The 21041-nt window shown below is 42.1% G+C and overlaps 1 protein-coding gene across 1 annotated transcript; it reads right to left on the bottom strand.

The window, feature by feature from the left end:
• Positions 1 to 1297: 1297 nt before the first annotated feature.
• sult1st6 (sulfotransferase family 1, cytosolic sulfotransferase 6) lies at positions 1298 to 15250 on the bottom strand. The gene is made up of 7 exons (XM_056253658.1): positions 14966 to 15250; positions 11208 to 11336; positions 10983 to 11080; positions 9280 to 9406; positions 9107 to 9201; positions 8789 to 8969; positions 1298 to 1835 (listed from the first exon to the last, which is right to left on the bottom strand). The coding sequence occupies exons 1-7, from the start codon at positions 15144 to 15146 to the stop codon at positions 1720 to 1722; spliced, it is 927 nt and encodes a 308-aa protein (XP_056109633.1). The 5' UTR covers positions 15147 to 15250; the 3' UTR covers positions 1298 to 1719.
• Between the last annotated feature and the right edge of the window lie 5791 nt (positions 15251 to 21041).

Genomic DNA, 21041 nt, shown 5'->3' with positions numbered 1-21041 from the left:
TGAAGCCCATTTTTAGTGATTTTTGAGCACTTCCGTTGCAGACTCAAACCGACTCAAACTAAGCTTGATGACGTTAGCAACCTGTCTGACAGACGTAAATCTTCTAGTAGCTGTGCGTGAAAATTGCCAACGTTAATCTTGCAGAGACGGGGAACTTGAGCAAAGAGTTCTTTGGCGTGAGTGAGCAGGAGTAAGTATTCTGTTGCTTTTATGGACTCATTATCTATGGGCTTCTCCCTTGACGGGACGTCCCCCCGATTGCCTGCGAGCTTCTCCTCCTGTCTGTACGGTAATTTCTGTACAGCGCAACAGAGAGTCGAGTGGTTATGACGCAATCGTTAGCCTATTTTTACAAAAACTGTTTCTACGGGGCCATAATGTAACATAGAAGGTAATGGAGCCCTTTATACATTGTCGTGTTTCTTTAGAAATAAATAATGGACAAATGGAGTCTTTAAACGCCTCAGATGTAAAGTTATTCGCTGTCAAAGTAACGCCAAAATGAATGGGAGTCAATGGAAATGCTAACGCAAGTGAAGTTCTGCTACAAGATGGCGGCACCCGGCCGTCTTCAACTTCCGGTCGATGGATTACCCCCTTGGATATCACGCGACACTTCCTGATGCTGCGGCCGGCGGGTCGCCGGCTCAAAGTTGCAAGTGGGATTTTTCCGCTCACATGTTCACCTTTAACTTGATTTTGTCACTGTTTAATTAATTTATTTGTTTTATTCCTGTTTATTCAATTTACCACAGGCTGTATTTGTAATTCTTTAAAACCAATACAAAATAAACTAAAATAAAAAAAATATGCCGTTGTGATGGTCAACCAAACAGTATGAATGAGATACCGAGATAGTAATGCAACGTGAATAAAAGCCTAAATTCAATCTGTTCATCATATAAAGAGATCGTGTCTCTTCAGAAAGTTTTGACTAAACCGCTCAATTCATATGGATCAGTTTTACGGTCTCTTCATGAACTTTTTGAAGTGTCAAAGTGGTTGCATAGATGTAAATGGAGGGACAGAAAGCTCTCAGATTTCATCAAAAAGATCTTCATTTGCATTGCGAAAATGAAAGAAAGTCTTACGGGATTTGAAACAACATGAGGGTGAGTAATTAATGAAAGAATTTTTATTTTTGAGTGAACTATCCCTTTAAATAACAAAAACCAGGTCATCATCCTCCAAAAAGCAATATCATTTTCAGAGAGGAAAACAACATACAGTAACAAACATTAAAGGATTTGATTATTTATGTGTTTATTTAAATTTTATGGTATTAGTTTAATATTGGTTTGTGCAAATTTAAAACATTACATCCAGTTAGATAACAATACAGAGTATTGCATTATAATATCAACATTTCAAAAATGGTTATAAAGAAAATCTAAATAACCTTAAATTGGACACCATCATGTCCTCCATTTCTCAGTCCCTCACTGGACAATGGCTAACTTTAGCTCTTTATTTCTATCCTGGTAATTGTCTTGACCTTAACTGTAAATTAATCAAGCTATAAATTATAACGTTTAAGTACCTGAGCCTGAAAGCATAATGCTCTAAGTCTGATATAGGTCTAAACTTTTATAGAAATGCTGACATTTTATTTGCTCTGAAAAAAAAGAAGTTATTTTCTGTAATACATATTTGTAATTAGAAGAGATCAGTTGAATAGCATGTGAATGTGATATTATATATGTAATGTTGCACAAATTATTAATGCATGCTAAAGCGGAAAGGAATGTCTGCATCTTTCATTTGGTTTGCATAGTCTTCATCAAACATCTTGGATTGAGCTGGGGTGAAATGGTTAACCCAGTCACCGACCTCTCCTGTGAAAACAAACATACTTATTCATTAATTTTGAACACAATATGCTTTATATAATTTCTTATTACATGAGCCTCAGAATATTTGATTATGATTGCTCAACTGCCATGAGTGGTTTGTATAATGACAGCTAAACTATATTTCACTGTTGTATTGTAATGTATTATATGGCTCTGGTGTGTTTTAAAATGGAAGTTGTTACCTTGATGTTTATTCACTAAAGCAATAGCGAAAGCAAAAGCAAAAGCGAAGCCGTGTTTTACAGTGAATTTAGAACAGCTAAGGGGCGTTGTTAGAACTCCTAAAAACCCCTTAGCTGTTCTAAATTCACTGTAAAACACGGCTTCAAGGGGCTTATTGCTTTTATAAAACGGTTATTCCATACAAATATTCATTTTAATATTTATTTTATTATATTATATTCTCCTCCTTGAACTGCCACCTTAACGTGGTGGAGGGGTTTGAGTACCCGAATGACCCTAGGAGCTATGTTGTCTGGGGCTATATGCCCCTGGTAGGGTCTCCCAAGGCAAACAGGTCCTAGGCGACGGGTCAGACTAAGAGCGGTTCAAAAACCCCTTATGATGCACAACAATACAAGGACTGTGACGTCGCCCGGTATGGCGCAGCCGGGGCCCCACCCTGGAGCCAGGCCCGGGGTTGGGGCTCGTATGCGAGCGCCTGGTGGCTGGGCCTCTCCCCACGGGGTCCGGCCGGGCTCAGCCCGAAGGAGCGACGTGGGACCGCCTTCCCGTGGGCTCACCACCTGCAGGAAGAGCCGTAAGGGGCCGGTGCAGAGAGGATCGGGCGGCAGTCGAAGGCGGGGGCCTCGACGACCCGATCCCTGGACACGGAAACTAGCCTTAGGGACGTGGAACATCACCTCGCTGGCGGGGAAGGAGCCTGAGATCGTGCGTGAGGTTGAGAGGTTCCGACTAGAGATAGTCGGGATCACCTCTACGCATGGCTTGGGCTCTGGAACCACACTCCTTGAGAGAGGATGGACTCTTCACCACTCTGAAGTTGCCCATGGTGAGAGGCGACGGGCTGGTGTGGGTTTGCTTATAGCCCCCCAGCTCAGCCGCCATGTGCTGGAGTTTACCCCGGTGAACGAGAGGGTCGTTTCCCTGCGCCTACGGGTCGGGGATAGGTCTCTCACTGTCGTGTGTGCCTACGGGCCGAACGGCAGTGCAGAGTACCCGGCCTTCTTGGGGTCTCTGGGAGGAGTGCTGGAAAATGCTCCGACTGGGGACTCCGTCGTTCTACTGGGGGACTTCAACGCTCACGTGGGCAGCGACAGTGACACCTGGAGGGGCGTGATTGGGAGGAACGGCCCCCCCGACCTGAACCCGAGCGGTGTTCAGTTATTGGACTTCTGTGCTAGTTACAGTTTGTCCATAACGAACACCATGTTCAAGCATAAGGGTGTCCATCAGTGCACGTGGCACCAGGACACCCTAGGTCGTAGGTCGATGATCGACTTTGTGGTCGTTTCATCTGACCTGCGGCCGTATGTCTTGGACACTCGGGTGAAGAGAGGGGCGGAGCTGTCAACTGATCACCACCTGGTGGTGAGTTGGATCCGATGGCGGGGGAGGAAGCTGGACAGACACGGCAGACCCAAGCGTACTGTAAGGGTTTGCTGGGAACGTTTGGCCGAATCTCCTGTCAGAGAGATCTTCAACTCCCACCTCCGGCAGAGCCACGACCGGATCCCGAGGGAGGCTGGAGATATTGAGTCTGAGTGGACCATGTTCTCCGCCTCCATTGTCGAAGCGGCGGCTCGGAGCTGTGGCCGTAAGGTCTCCGGTGCCTGTCGAGGCGGCAATCCCCGAACCCGGTGGTGGACACCGGAAGTAAAGGATGCCGTCAAGCTGAAGAAGGAGTCCTATCGGGCCTGGTTGGCTTGTGGGACTCCTGAGGCAGCTGACAGGTACCGGCAGGCCAAGCGGACTGCAGCCCGGGTGGTTGTGGAGGCAAAAACTCGGGCCTGGGAGGAGTTCGGTGAGGCCATGGAGAAGGACTATCGGCTGGCCTCGAAGAGATTCTGGCAAACTGTCCGGCGCCTCAGGAGAGGGAAACAGTGCCCTACCAACGCTGTTTACAGTGGAGGTGGGCAGCTGTTGACCTCAACTGGGGATGTCGTCGGACGGTGGAAGGAATACTTCGAGGATCTCCTCAATCCCGCCGTCACGTCTTCTATTGAGGAAGCAGAGGCTGACGGCTCAGAGGTGGACTCGTCCATCACCGTAGCTGAGGTCACCGAGGTAGTCAAGAAACTCCTCGGTGGCAAGGCACCGGGGGTGGATGAGATCCGCCCTGAGTACCTCAAGTCTCTGGATGTTGTGGGGCTGTCTTGGCTGACACGCCTCTGCAGCATCGCGTGGCGGTCGGGGACAGTGCCTCTGGGATGGCAGACCGGGGTGGTGGTCCCTCTTTTTAAGAAGGGGGACCGGAGGGTGTGTTCCAACTACAGGGGGATCACACTTCTCAGCCTCCCTGGGAAAGTCTATGCCAGGGTACTGGAGAGGAGAATACGGCCGATAGTGGAACCTCGGATTCAGGAGGAACAGTGCGGTTTTCGTCCAGGCCGTGGAACACTGGACCAGCTCTATACCCTCTACAGGGTGCTGGAGGGTTCATGGGAGTTTGCCCAACCAGTCCACATGTGCTTTGTGGATTTGGAGAAGGCATTCGACTGTGTCCCCCGAGGCGGCCTGTGGAGGGTGCTCCGGGAGTATGGGGTCCCGGGTCCTTTGCTAAGGGCTGTCCGGTCCCTGTATGACCGAAGCAGGAGCTTGGTTCGCATTGCCGGTAGTAAGTCAGACTTCTTCCCGGTGCATGTTGGACTCCGGCAGGGCTGCCCTTTGTCGCCGGTTCTGTTCATAATTTTTATGGACAGAATTTCTAGGCGCAGCCAGGGGCCGGAGGGTGTCAGGTTTGGGGACCACGCGATTTCGTCTCTGCTCTTTGCGGATGATGTTGTCGTGTTGGCCCCCTCACACCAGGACCTTCAGCATGCACTGGGACGGTTTGCAGCCGAGTGTGAAGCGGCTGGGATGAGAATCAGCGCCTCCAAATCCGAGGCCATGGTCCTCAGTCGGAAAAGGGCGGCTTGCTCACTTCAGGTTGGTGGAGAGATCCTTCCTCAAGTGGAGGAGTTTAAGTATCTTGGGGTTTTGTTCACGAGTGAGGGAAGGATGGAACGGGAGATTGACAGACGGATCGGTGCAGCTTCTGCAGTAATGCGGTCGATGTACCGGTCTGTTGTGGTGAAGAAAGAGCTGAGCCGTAAGGCAAAGCTCTCGATTTACCGGTCAATCTACGTTCCTACTCTCACCTATGGTCATGAGCTTTGGGTCATGACCGAAAGGACAAGATCCCGGATACAGGCGGCCGAAATGAGCTTTCTCCGCAGGGTGGCTGGGCGATCCCTTAGAGATAGGGTGAGAAGCTCGGTCACTCGGGAGGAGCTCAGAGTAGAGCCGCTGCTCCTCCACATCGAGAGGGGTCAGCTGAGGTGGCTCGGGCATCTGTTTCGGATGCCTCCTGGACGCCTTCCCGGGGAGGTGTTCCGGGCACGTCCCACTGGGAGGAGACCCCGGGGAAGACCTAGGACACGCTGGAGAGACTATGTCTCCCGGCTGGCCTGGGAACGCCTCGGTGTCCCCCCGGAAGAGCTGGAGGAAGTGTCCAGGGAGAGGGAAGTCTGGGCATCTCTGCTTAGACTGCTGCCCCCGCGACCCGGCCCCGGATAAGCGGAAGAAGATGGATGGATGGATGGATTTATTTTATTCATAAAATAAACACCAGCAACAAAAAAATATAACGTTATAACACATTTATTCCTCCGCCAAGCAGTTTAGTTCCAAAGAGGTTGCCAAGCAACACATGCAGCAACAAAGAATCACAAACGGCATTTGCGCAGTAATACTTATGTAATGCGGTCACATGTGTATGTTTGTTGAGTAATTTGCAAGGGCTTCTAGCCTGGTTAAAACCAGACCATTCTCAGTTGTAACTGAGTTATGGTCTGGCAAAGCGTCATAGACAAATCATTTCCAGAGGGGCGTCACCAACGGACGTCGCGGATAGACATAAAACCAATCAGAGCGATGAAGGAGATGACGTATGCAGAGCGGTGGAGAAACATCTCCGAGTGTTGTTCTTTGCTCGGTTTTTAACAAAAAGGAAATGTATACAGTTCAAGTCAAGTCAAGTCTCAAGTCATTGGATCTCAAGTCAAAGTCAAGTCGAGTCATTTTCTTAATTTAGTCAAGCAAGTCTCAAGTCCTTAAATTTGCGACTCGAGTCTGACTCGAGTCAAGTCATGTGACTCGAGTCCCCCATCTCTGGTTTTTAACAAAAAGGAAACGTTCAAATCGCTTAAAACAGACGCGATAGCTGATTCGAACGAGTGATGTTCGACGGATGCGGCATCCATCTTTGTAATGTAGGCTACAAAATCTGCTTCAAAATCCCAGCGCTGTCGTCATCGTGTAAAGCCCGCCCCAACGTTTCTGATTGGTGCCTCGATTTCGACGGATTGGAAATGGGCTTGAATGAGCTCTTTGCCAGACTTTCAGAGCAAATCTAAATTTGCCGGAAGTTGTCTGGGTTTTCCCAGGCTAAATGGCTTTGAACGCGGCTCAACCAATCAGATTCAAGGACCGGAATTATTCGTTTTTGCCCCCATCAGTCAAGACCGAAGAAAGACACACGCAACTTGACGCAAGTGACGTAACCTCAGACTGACAGAAACGTAATTTTTTTTTTGAATTTAGGCTACTTTAGTTTTGTACACCTTGTCATGTTAATTATAATCAAATGCATTTTGTTTTATTTGCTACGATTGGTCAGCTCAATGTGGCCGTTATCTGATTGGCTTGAGGAAACGGGGTGGAGTCCACTTATTTGTGGATTTGTCTGCACGTTGACGCTAGAAGTGTTTCAAAATCCACAGACGCATGAGGGGATTTACAAATGCAAAAGAAAATATTCACAAATGCGTGCAGTGATGTGCAAATGCACAGAAAGCGGTTCACAAATAGATGCCAGGCAGAGTTGTGTTTGTGACAAAAAAACATATTTGTAAATATTTTTTTATTATTTGCAAATCTCATCTTTTATTTATGTGTGAGTTTTATAAATTTTTGTGAAACTCGTTAGCCTGGGTAAACCCAGACAACTTCCGGCAAATTTAGATTTGCTCTGAAAGTTAGTCTGGCAAAGAGCTCATTCAAGCCCATTTCCAATCCGTCAAAATCGAGGCACCAATCAGAAACGTTGGGGCGGGCTTTACACGATGACGACAGCGCTGGGATTTTGAAGCAGATTTTGTAGCCTACATTACAAAGATGGATGCCGCATCCGTCGAACATCACTCGTTCGAATCAGCTATCGCGTCTGTTTTAAGCGATTTGAACGTTTCCTTTTTGTTAAAACCGAGCAAAGAACAACACACGGAGATGTTTCTTCACCGCTCTGCATACGTCATCTCCTTCATCGCTCTGATTGGTTTTAGGTCTATCCGCGACGTCCGTTGGTGACGCCCCTCTGGAAATGATTTGTCTATGACGCTTTGCCAGACCATAACTCAGTTACAACTGAGAATGTTCTGGTTTTAACCAGGCTAGAAACTCTTTACATTTGTTTGTGAATCTCAATCTACTGTATTTATTTGTGAATTTGATACATTTTTTGTGAATCTCAATCTATTTATTTGGAATAATGCAACAATTCTAACCCCATAGTTCTGCGCAGATTTTGCTCATCTCAAACAAGCCTAATTTCTTTCTATGGAATGTGGCGTTGTGGGTGGAGCTTGTCAGCTGTTGTGAATTTCCTTTGTTTCCCTAATACTGAATGATTAAATAAGCTTAAAGGAGGAGTTTACTTTACAAGTACACTTTACACTTTACAAGTAGTTAATTTGGCCGGAAGCTAGAATTTTACTTTGTAACGTGTTAAATATGAATATTTTTCTTACACAAACTCATCGTTTTGCTTCAGAAGGCCTTTATTAACCCACAGGAGCCGTTTGAAGTTCACTTACGATGGATGGATGCACGTTTTTGAGCTTCAATCTGTTGGTTGCAATCCACTGCCATTATAATACTTGGAAGAGCAAGGATATTTTTTTAATATAACTCCAATTGTATTCGTCTGAAGAAAGTCATATACACCTAGGATGGCTTGAGGTTGAGTAAATCATGGGCTAATTTTCATTTTAAAGTGAACTAATCCTTTAATATGGAGATGTTTTTTAAATGTTCAATGTATTGTCTGTTATATACCCTGAGGAAGGCTCTCAAGCCGAAATACATCAGTATTTTTTTATGAATAATTTAAGTTCTCTTCACCACAAGTGTTGCTGGATTTCTCTTAGTTTCTATATTGTTGTCCACAACAAACTACAAAGAACATTAACATATCTAACTTTCTCAGGCAGCCATTAAAGGGGTACACCAGTCTTATTTTTTGGGAAATATTAGGTCCTGCTCCTCATTCTATAACTAAAAACATTTAAAAGTTTAAATAACTAAGAATAAATATCATCTAATAAGTGGGGGTGTGATGAGATCTCGCGAGGTGAAAAGTATCGCGATTTCAGTATGACAGAGTTGAGTTTGTAGCAAAACCTTTTACAGTGCGTGCATTATATAGTTTTGTCTATTACAGCATATTATAATTCATACTCAGAAAGTAGAACTGAAGATTAGTTAAAACATTTCAAAATGCACCTGCATTGTTTTGCATTTTGTGACTTTCAGTCAAATAAAAAAAATATATATATTTCATTTCTTTCATCATTGAAGATTTCTTAAAAATAGCATTAAAACATTGTCTCGTCTCGTTCTGGTGAACCCAATATCGTTTATCATCTCGTCTCATAAGCTAAGTGCATCGTCACACCCCTAATACTAAGGAATTTCTTGTATGGTTTTATATTTACCTTTTCTCATGAAGGCAGAAATAGACTGATCAAACACAGGTTTTGGGATGTAGGAGTAGTTAGCCATTGGATTGTCTTTCATGACTTGGAAGGATGTCAACTGCACAATCCTTTCTATGACATCCTTAGAAACAGACAGGTCCAGATAGTGCATGATTCTTTTAATCTCCCTAAGAGGATTCTTGGTGAAAGGAAAAGAGAAAAACATAGATACAATTAAGTCAGTCTAAAAAAAAAAAAAAGGATATAAAATAAAAGATAAATCAGATTTTAGCTAAATGACAGGACTTGAAAGGATATGCTGGATTAAAACTATACCTCCTTCATGTCCTCGTAGAGCATGTAGAGAATATTCTTTTCCTTGCATTCCTTCCAGTAACCTTTGACATGGTCATACCAAGAGCCCCAACCTACTGTAAAAACATTAGAGTACAGAGTAAAGATTCCAGATTAAATTACATTCTGCATTTAAATATGTAGTTTTGTCTCACATTTCCCCCTCATGAACTTGTGAATGTATCCATCCCAAGGTCCTGGCTCTGGCTGGGTAAGATTCATACGATCAAAGTGGAAGTAGCTTACAAGGTTATCCTTAGCATTTCGGGCCGTATAGATGACCTGGGGAAAAGCAGGCAGGGCAGCTAGTTGACATGATTTGTGGTACTCTGTGGTCAGAGGCAGATCAAGGGGTTTTAACATTATATTGCTGAGTGCCTATTACCAGTACACTCTAGAGACAGGTCATTTTGTTATCTTTTGCTTTGGATATGTAAGAACCGATTTTCCTGCTAAGACAAAAGCTGAGATAAAACTCACCATAAAGCAATAAAACGCACCCTGGACAGAAGATCGCAAAGACAGAGCACAGGACATTGTCTTGTCCAAACGTTTCTCCTACCTTATCTCTGCATCCCCCTCTCCCTCTCCCCCTGAGTCAAGTCACCAAAAGTTCACTAAGAATGCTTATATATCATATATGATGTATCTTGGGAATCTATTGTTTTTCCTTTTCGTGTTTGGTATCATTTTAAGTGTCTCGGTGCGATTGGTAAAATGGTCTTAATTTCATTGCAGTCATTGGTAATATGAGAAGGATTGAGGACTTAGGAGAATCCTGTGTTCCTCTTTGGGTGATGTTTCTTCAAGACATCTCCCCTCTCCCCCGAGACCAGGTGCTACCCCCTGGGGTACAGGAACTGACCCAAAACACACTGGAAAAATATTGTTACAACCCTTTTTCTGGTCTGGGTATTTAAGGCTAGGTAACAGAGCAATCTTTGGGACCTGTAACCAGGAAAACCCCCATGCAGTAATGTGTCAGTGTTATCCCCTTGGAAAGCTCTCACACACTACTGTGTGTCTCTGTCAGGAATGCATTGCTTACTTTTAGAATCATCTTTGAGTAATTGATGTCATGCATTTATTATTTCTGAATTGGCTTTTAATCATTTACTTGTGAAATTGGCACGGTACATTTTTCCTGACAAAAATAAATGTTAACCTTGATTATTCTGAAGTTTTCTGGAATCATTATTTCTAGTAGATTATGTGTAGTCTGTTGTTCCCGCAAATCTCTGTCCAGGATAGATCACACCTAAGGCACTAATGAATGGAGCATGGGGCACATCATTAGACCTTCTGATTCCTGACTATCTCCTAACTTAGCATGTTGTACGCTGCAACTATTGAGAAAAATTACACCTATGAGTCAGCAGTGAGCGGCCGCGTAGGGTAAGATAGTTTGCACTGCACCCTCTGACTATTTTAGGACTGGCTAGTTTGTGATCGTGAGCGCACACTCGCGACGTGACGTCTCAAAGCGACACCAGGTCCTTAATGAACGAATATTTGAAATTATGAAATGGCCAGAATAATCAAAGATCTAAATTAACTCATAATCAGTATTTATGACTGTTTTCTAATAAGAAACACAATCTAAATTTGATTAACATTTGAAATTGGAGTCAGATTAAGCGTAGAGCTAAAGTATTATTTAAACTAAATTCCAATAAATTAAGTGAACTTCACTGGAGCGCTGAAAAGACATACACGCATTATTCCTTCGACCATACCATTGGATTCCGGTGTTGGGCCAATGGGTGGACCTTACAGATAGGAAGAATGAAAATAAACCCAAATTTGACCTTGTATTTGAAATTATCAAAAGTATACTTTGTTCTAATTAAATTATTACCTTGCATTTATTTTCCCAGAATCCTTTAGGCACTAGTTGAATGGGTAAGTGAGTTTTGATTACTCTCGGTGGTTTCATCTGTCTAAGTAAGTCAAGCCCTGAATGAAGCATAAAAGATAAATATGTTCAAGACATGAGTGGTGTAGACACAGGTGCACTGACACATTCTTCATATAACAAAAACCTTGTGATAAGTATAGATGAAGCATGCACAGAAATGTGTACCTGATGGTATAGGTGGAGGAGCGCAAATTTCCAGAAATGGAATACGGACAGCTGTCGGCGCTCTCTTGCACACCTCAGCATCTCCATTGTGCAGTAGAAGATCCACTATCTCTTGAGTCCAGGTTGTGCCTCAACACAGAGACAAACATTAGACAAGTTGTTCTCAACCAGGGAGCTGGAGCCCACAAGGGGGCCTCAGCAAATTTCTGTGGGCCACAAGATGACTGTAATAATATGCAGACTCAGAGAGCACAACGGGAGAACAGTTATACACAAGTTTATTGATGCAGCAGAGAGTGAGTCAAAGCAGGCAGGTATCTGAATGAAACAGAGCAATGAGCGATGATGATATGGAGGCTGAAAGTAACAGTCTTTTCTTGAATATAGCTGAGTGGGGAATGAACGAAGGGAATGGATGGTATTCACACACCTCAGTTGCCGCTGGCAGGAGAGAATCCAGGAGACAGGGAAAGTGCACAGAGACAAAGGAGGGAGACGATGGAGTGGGGGATCGTGGAACGCTGGAGTAGGAACTGGAATCTTCTTAGATAAGTCGTCCACAGGTAAGTAGAGCATAGAGCGTTATGCCGAGTTCAGACTGCACGATTTTAGCCCCGATTTTGGCTCGCCGACAGGTTTTGAGAAATCGCCGACAAATGCCCGAAATCACAGGCAAATCGGTGCTCGTTCACGCGAGTGACAATCACGCAGTGTGAATGAGCAAAGACGCGATCTGAGAGAATCGCCGACGAGTCGCCGACGCCCGTGAGATATTTGGCATGCTAAATATCACCTGTCGGCGATTCACAATCCTGCTGTGTGAATGTGTTCTGACTGAAAACTACATCGGCGATGACCGACAGCCAATGAGAGAGCAAGATACAGGGAGGAGGAGGAGGAGTTATAGACCAGAATATCAGTATTTTAAAGGTTCTCTAAGCGATCCTGGGTGACGTCACTTCTTGTTGACGTTCGAACTATTGTCAAACAAAACGGAGGCTAGCTAGACCCTCCCTCCTCCTCATCTGCACACTAACAACCCAAACCCTTCTTGTCGGTCTTTGGCTGGAACAGTTTGTTATGTTTCGTGGTGCGGGTAAGCCCAGTTTGTTTTTGTTGCCGTTTGTGGAGCCTGGGGTGTCTGCAGAGACCGCGATTTTTTACAGTGTGTTCAGGGGACAGGCAGCTAGCGGATAGTGAGGAGATGTCACTGTATGTGACAAAAAAAAAGTTTTGGCCTAAAAAACGCGTGACATCGCTTAGAGCACCTTTAATAGATAGGCCTATATTTACAATTATATCAAACAGAAACAAAGCACAAACATTTGCATGACCAGCAGCAACAGCAGGACATTTGCAAAATTATTTATTTGCCCCCAACTCTCTTTGCAAAACAGAGTCCTTGCTCCCCTCGTCTCCCCAACCATTTCCTGCATAAACTGTTTTTTTTTTTTTTTTTCATTTTCGCTACAAATCAGTGCACAGACAATTTGTAGGCTATCATTTTTAATAACAAATTCAGTGTCGCGCGAGAACTCTGGTCTCACGCACGCGTGATCTTCCGTTATTTCCTTATCACTTCTCGCGTTTGTTTGGTTGTGAAACGTAGTTTGCGGACCAGGCAGAAGTTGTCGGCGATTCTTTCTTTTGTAAAGTCATGCAGTGTGAAACCTCCTGTCGCCGATCCATCGTGCAGTGTGAACACAGCAGCAACTGAATGTTACCCCAGATAGTCATGCAGTGTGAAAACAACAGTGACCCGATTATTTTGAAAATCGTGCAGTCTGAACTCGGCATTAGTCTTGTATCCGCTTGGGAGAACAGACAATCAGTGTGACTGAGGTGTGTGTTTAAGTAGTCCATAGCTGATGAGTGACAGGTGCAGGTGATTAGTACTCGGGTGACAGTGATCATTGTGAGGGAGTGACGTATCCATGACAGTAAACAACAAAATGAAAGGAGAGGCAGCGGCCGACTGCGGCATTATGCATAATAAAGACAGAGAGGTTTACAAATTTCAATCGATTTTCTTTAAGCCCTGAGTTTGCAAGTTAGGGACGTGTCAGTGAGAAACATGGCGGAAAACCACAATACTTATAGGTATTTACAACAAAATAAGTTAATTGCCTGCACAAAATATGATAGCATTGTAATATAATAATATAATAAATAATGATAAAGTTTACAAAACATTAAAAAGCAAAACACACCTGATGCACATTCGTTGTTATTAATTTTCTAGACAACCTAGCAAATTCAAGAAATAAATTGACATTTATTTTTGATGGGTTTTATGCTCTTTAGCCAATAATTGACCACACACACACACACACACATACACGCTATGTTTTACATAAACCATCTGGTTGCACTTTATTTTACAGTATGTGCACTTTCACTGTACTTACAGTGTACTTACGAAGAAAGTACTGAATAATATAAGGTAACTATGGGTTAAGATTAGGTTTAGGAGTATAGGTTCAGGACTAGCGCCTAGTTATTGCCAGTTATTGTCAAGTCAAGTCACCTTTATTTATATAGCGATTTTTACAATACAGGTTGTTTCAAAGCAGCTTTACACACTCCAAAAAAAATGTATGTCTAAACATAAGATTTATGTATTTGAATTGCATATCAAATTTCCATCCATTTGGATTACATAGTTTTAACATAAACCAAATAATAATCTGAATGTAATTCATATTTTTCAGTCATATATAAATGAAACAGATAAGATTTATATAATTGTATTAATAAACTGAATGTGATTCATATTTGTCAGTCAAACGTAAATGAAACAGGTAAGATTTATGTAATAGTACACAGAAAAACGCCCATGTTAAATTAACACTGCTCAGTGTTCATATGTGTGCACACTACAGAGTTAAAGTACCATTGAAGCAGCGTTGAAGGTAATGAGATAATTAAGTGGTGATTGAGCATTAATTATGAACACCTGCTGTTAACAAGCAGAATCCCTGAAGGAAAGGGAAATGCAAGAACTACAACTGACTTCAGCCACAGCCTTAGATGAAATCAACAGAAGATAAAATAAGACACTAAATCTCTCAAGATCTCTGCAGAGGAGGATTAAACAACTCTAGCCAGGTTTACTTTATTTAATTTCTGTTTTAATTAAATCAACAATCAATGTCCAGGTAATGAGCTGCCAGTACCTTTTCTGCTATTTTATTATTATTTCAGCCTCAGAGATGACCGCTTTAACCAAAGCATCTAAAGGCAACACAGGACATTACCCCTGACTGTGAGATCCAGCAGACCTAGTCCCTGGTCATGAGAAATAGAGACATGTCAATATTCACACATAGTTTGACCCTATGAAGAGAATGGCAGAACCCCCTGAATGGAAACTATTCAATCTAATCATTAAATTAATGCCATTATGTTCATCTTGAATGCCATAAATAATGTAGTTCACATTAGTTTTTTTTCATGTGATGTTATGTCAGGACATAGAATCAGTGGATCTAGACAGATTCTTTAATTTGTATTCCCACAACAGAAACTTAATATGAATTATGATATTCATTCATAATTCATATTAAGGGTGAGTAAATGATTTTTAAGAGAATTTTAATTTTGGGTGGACTGTTCCTTTAAATCCATTGCTCAAATAGTGTCAAGAAAGAGTGCAAAGTACACAGTATACAGTGTAGTCTGCATGGTCTTACAGTAAGTGGACATTAAAAAGACCTTAGGATGATTAGCAAGTTATTTTTTAACCGTTTTTTTTTTACCTGCTTTAGGATAAGTAGAGATGAGTAGGTCTGATGGGTCAGGACAGAATTCCCAGATTGATTTCCAGTTGTCTGCAATGGTGCTCATGAGAGGGACACCCTGAACATCTATTAGAGGAAACCGATGAATAGCATCACCTGCCCTCTTAATGGCTTCTTCATAGCTCAGTACCTCTTCCATCACCACAAAAAACGTCCTCTGGAATATCCTCTTATCCCTTTTAGTCCTGCTTTCTGAAGTTTTCCTCCCTAATTTACTCTTGTTGAAATCTTTCTTTTTGCCTTAAAGTATATACTGAGTTATGTCTTCCTGTCTTGTTCCTTTATGCTTTTGAAATGTCACTTGTGTTTTTTCTTAAATGATCCTTGGATTAGTAGCCTTAAATATACACTTTGAGACGCTCACTGTCTTTGCCTACTCCTAAAGTTAGTTGTTCGCTTAACCTCCTTCAATCATGTTCTGTTAGCTGTCCAAAGTTTCTTTCTTAGACTTTTAGTATTCCAATTATGAATATTCTTTTGATTTTTAGTGTGCTCTCTCTGCCTATTTCCCTTTTCTAACTGTGTCCCTATATTTCTTTCTACTCCTTGGGCGTTACTGTAATAAATACCTAAAGTGCAGGGTGCTTATATAACTCTTGGACAGCAGGGCTGAATTCCAAACTTTTAGCAATGTTATCTTAACTGTTAATCTGAGTTCAAGGGAGTGTCTGACAAGTGACACTTTAAATGAAAAAAGTTTACTGACCAGATTTCCTCTGCACTGAGAATTAGACTAAACTCAGAAAGATATATCTCAAATTATTTATGTGACCATTTATAAAACTAAATGTCAGTACTGAACCCAAAGCAAACCTAAGCAATTTATAATAAAACGTGGTAAGTTTAGATAATACATTTGTCTGTCAGTCATTAAGTAAGCAATACATATTAGTTTGAAATCCATCCATCCATCCATGTTCTACACCTGTTTATATGTATGGCTATGCTGGTGTTTTTATACATCATGGATTTAAATTGTTTTTGCAATATTTCAACATAATTTCCATTTTGACATTAAAATAATGTTGCTACTTATAAGAAATGTTAACTAAACCGAAGAAAGACTGAATATCATATGATAGAGTTTCAACCTCCTGTTTAATATTAACTTGCATGTAAATATCATCTACAAATCAAGAGTGTCGACTTGCAGACACTCCCTCATCTGTCATCGGTTAACTTTGTACTAGAGGTTTTAGTTATGAGCTAGGCAGATACTAGCCACAGCAGGGAATGTCAACAAAGTCAAACTCCCCACACAGTTTAGCCCCACAGGAAACCCACAAGACCAACCACAAACACATACTGTACAAACTTTGTTCTCCTTCATTCAACTTGCTCATTATGTATAAAATAAATCAATAAATCATTTAATAAAACCCCGTAAAACTTTTAAGTCTTCTAAACTTTCAGTGTAGGGGTGTCACGATTCTCCAAATCTTCGATTCAATTTAATTTTCGATTCTAAGGTCACGGTTCGATTCGATTCTCGATTTTTACATTCATTTTTTTTAAAGCACAGGTTGCTATGCCATTTTTAGACTAGGTTTTTATGCAATATAATATCTGACCATTGTTCGCAATGTACCACACTACATTGTCAAATTTAAAACATTTATTAACAACATAAAGTGCTTATAATATAATATAATATAATATAATATAATATAATATAATAACTTATATCTTTAGTCAATTGGAAACTTAAGCAAAATAACCTGCCATAGTTTCTCTCTGTAACTGCAGTCTTCTTCACAGAAGATGACATTCAAGTTCACAAAACAAACAAACAGTTGTTGGTTTAACAGATAAATCTATGTTTTTGTGGTGCCTGTGGAGATGCCCTGCCATGTTAGTTGTGCTGCCAGTGGAAGAATATGGTACACTCACATAGCAGAGCTTGCAAACTGTGGCTTTTTTGAAGCGCGAACGTTGAACGCGAACGCGAACATTGTCAACATAACTCTGGAAATCCAAAATACTTCCACACCGGCGACTTCAATGAAAGAGTATAGGGGTTTAAGTTCTGTCGATGGGTCTCCTGCATCTGCAGTTGCCATGCTATCTTTTGACAGGCTGTAGCTAAGTTAGAGTAGGTTGACTCGCAGCACTTCAACACGCGTGTTTTTGGGGCGTGGCAGCATTGACGATTCCATTTTTTAAAGGCACACTATGCAGGAATTTTTTTTTTATCAAACAGCGACCCCTAGAGTCGCTGTGGAGTACTTGTATTTAACGTTACTGTCGTAAATACCACTCACGCAGAGCGTCTCTGCACTCACGGCCTGATACCCCTTCGAAGCTGTTAAGGTACCAATCTTGCATAGTGTGTCTTTAAATAAGAGATGTGTTTTTGAACTCAACCTGAGCGCTCGTGTCCGCTGCTATCAGTGTCATGGTCATGGATACATAGTGTCTCTTGTGGCGGCGTGCGCGCAGTCTTCACTCGGACGCGCGCTCTTCAATCTATCGCCGTTGCGGAGACTCTCTATTCATTCCGGTGAAATCACAAAATAAAATGCACACAAACTTAGAAAGATTTACTTACTAGTCCATCAACAAGATCGCCAGGTCAGCATCACTGTTGCATCCAGTGGTGCTTTTTAGCTTGCGCCAACAAGTGAAAAGCCCGACCGAGTGGGACTCTTGTCCGGTTCCTCACGCGGTCAGATTCTCTTTTCCTTTTCCTAGTCTCTTCCGACCGAGTTTTCTTTGCTTTTTCCATCGTCGAGTATCACGTCTGAAATGCGCGCAAGTGTCTTCGTGCTTCATATGTTGTTGTTGATGTGTGTGACGTCGTTGCTGTAAAGCATGTCGTGATTCTCGCGAGAATTGTCGGGGGCGCTCCTTTCAAACTTGCATTGCTGGTTTTTCCAGCGGCGTCCCCCCCAAGCTTTACTACCAGGATGATTCACCCTACTATGAGTTTGTTTACCACCTAAATGACTTTGAAGCTGTTATATTAAGGTACAATTCTTGCATAGTGTGCCTTTAATTCAAAGTTCGAGATTGTGACTTAATTCGGCTTTGGCTAAGCCTCGCTCCCCTTAGTTACTGTTGCTACGTCCGACAAACAAACTTCATCTGGGCTCTGGTATCAACATGGCTAATGCTGTGACAGCTCTTCCTGCTGAAATTTTATCAAACTTTTATAAAGCAGCAAATAAAGTGTCCGATAGAAGTAGGCAAAAGGGGCTGCAACATACGTTCGAAGGCTATATTCACGACATACGGGTGAAACGCAAGGAACAACAAGGCATCCAAATAGAGGCAAAAGCATACCGGTCACAGTAAAAAAATTAACCACCGCATATCCTACTAATCGAGACGGAGGCTGGGAATAACAATATCAAGGAGCAACACTGTTCATGCAAAGCTGGGTAGGTCACTATTCACTTCTATAATCGTACAAACCGAAGTCAGGATTTGACTTCGGTTTTGGGAAGGGAAAAAAACGCACAACCTCTCTGGGAAACGCGTATCTGTGTTACAAATGCCCCAGGCACAACGTTTAACCATATTTTTGATAAAACTACGACGGTAATAGCCTGCCGAGACCAAAAATATGAGACGCCTGTGTTAAAGTCAATGGAGCGCTGTGAAAAAGTGTCGGACCTCTGTGGGAGATGAGGACAATGACTCTGAACATTCTTGGAGGAGATGATGGTAGCTCTATCGGAGTGACAGAAGAATCAGCAGACTGTTGGGAGCTCTTCTGCCCCATTCAATCCACTTTTACTTAGCTGATCAAAATACCGCCGCAATAATGTGCCACCCGGGAGCTCAACCCTGTACGTCAATGGTCCAGTTTGCTCCTTATCTATAGCCATGACTCACTAGTCTCCCCTGTAACTTCTCGCAAGCACAGTCATCAATCGTAAAGTTCCATGTCTGACAGGATTCCTCTGACTTTTGAAAGAAAGCTTTTGCTGGAGGGTCAGTTTCTCGTGTGCCATAGCTTGAAACCCTCACTTAAGGCTTTGTACAAACCAGATTCTGTTTGTTAACTGCATTTGTTATCCCTAATGGTCAATCATCACTTTTAGAGTGAATCTCCAATTTCCATCCAAACTCCCCCATTCAGTGTTTATCGTCTCTAAATACATGATTTTACAAAAAAAATGTTGCTTCATATTAAATGACTTTTCCTAATTTAATGGGAACAACTGGGTAAACATAAAATTAACATGATGATATGTTTTTCAATGTCCAGTAGACATTTTGTACTATCTGTGTTCTTTGGGGTCAATTTGACCCCAGGCTCATTTTGCTGTATAAAACATATAAGAAATATAACAATTTTTGTTGTTCACACATTGGTGATTTGACACAAATCACACGTTTGTTTTGATTGTTTTGGGTGATATTGAGGTCATTTTAACTTCCCTCTGCTTTAGGGCCGTAACCTAACATTACCATATAGGCCTACCTGAAGTATTGCGAGAACCTCTAATAGTTCACACGATATAGTGGAGGGGGGAATCATAATTCTCACAAGAAAATAGATATTTCCAGTGGCAATTATATATTTCCAGGGAAGAGAAAATATAATTCTTGCAAGAACTTTGATATTTTGTGCCGTGGGGGTGGGGCAAATATATGAACGCTTCCACGGAAGCCTTATAAACCATTTCTCTTTGTGCTCTGTGAGCTCTCTCTTTGTGCTCTCTCTCAATTGAAAATGACCTCAAAGCAAAGGTTTTCTGTCAATTAGATTTTGTCATAGTTCTTTGACAGTGACAGTGACAGAGAAGAATGTGTCTGAGATAGACGATAATGTCGAGTAGGGCCCTGATTATGAGGCATCCTCCTCAGATGAGCATGAGACTCCTAGTGTTGATCCTAATGTTGTCTAGCAGATAAATTACCTTCCAAAAATGGTACCTTAGTATGGTCCCGCTTCCGACTTGGATGACAGGGTACAGCTGTGGCCAACTTTGAAAAATTTGCTGCTTCAATTGTTATGATATACATTTTTCTAGATTATTGTGCAGAGTGATCAGAGGCATTTTACATATTTGCAAAAAGCTTTATCACAAAACCCCAAATTTCACTGTTTTTGTCCCTGGCACCAAATTACCAGCTAACATCATTTTACTAATCATATCATCGGCACATGATTGCTATAAAATTAAGGAAGAAGTGCTTCCAATCATTGTGTTCTTGTGTTAGCAATGGTTCCCTCCAAAGAAAGATGTGCTGCCCTCATCTTTGCATCAAAATTTTGCACCTAAAAGAACCATTTACCAGATCATCAAGAGCTTCAAGAATAGAGGTTAGGATGCAGTGAAGAAGGCTTTAGGACGTCCCAGACTGTCCAGCAAGTGCCAGGACCTTCTCCTCCTGAGGAATCAGCTACAGAATTGTGTCACCACCAGTGCAGAACTGCTCAATATTGGCAGCAGGTGGTGTGATGCATCTGCACACACAGCAAGGCCTAGACTTTTGGACAACGACCTGGTGTCGAAAAGGGCAGCAAAGAAGCCACTTCTAAAATAAAAACATCAAAGATGGACTGAAATTCTGTAGGAAGTACAAGGATTGGACAGCAGAAGACTGGTGCAAAGTTATTTTATCTGATGAAGTATCCTTCTGACTGTTTGGGACATCTGGAAAGTCGATTGTCCAGAGAAGAGAAGGTGAACACTACCATGAGTCCTGTGTCGTGCCAACAGTGAGGCATCCTGAGACTATCAATGGGAGTGTCAAATTGACCCCAAACCTATCCTTGATAACAGAAATTATATAATAATACAAAGCTATTAAAACACCAAAAATATATATAATTTTTACATTTTATGTCAATCAGTGAGATTTTATAGTGATTTGCTAATTTGTCCATAATCGTGCAATAGGGGTGGGGCCCGGGGGTAGGGTTGGGGGGTTGGTGGTGTTTTATTTATTTTGAATTTTTATTTATTTATTTATTTGCAGAATTTATTTTGCAGAATTTATTTTGCAAATGCGTTTCCATCTCCCATTATTCGCAAAAACACTTTTTCGCAGAAGTCAAAAACCACCTGTAACAAACGTA

The sequence above is a fragment of the Rhinichthys klamathensis genome, unplaced genomic scaffold, assembly GCF_029890125.1.
Source record: "Rhinichthys klamathensis goyatoka isolate OS25496 unplaced genomic scaffold, OSU_Roscu_1.1 h1tg000108l_1, whole genome shotgun sequence".
In the NCBI taxonomy this organism is placed as follows: Eukaryota; Metazoa; Chordata; class Actinopteri; order Cypriniformes; family Leuciscidae; genus Rhinichthys; species Rhinichthys klamathensis.
The sequence above is the reverse complement of the archived record's forward strand: the minus strand, read 5'-3'. Positions and strand labels throughout refer to the sequence as shown.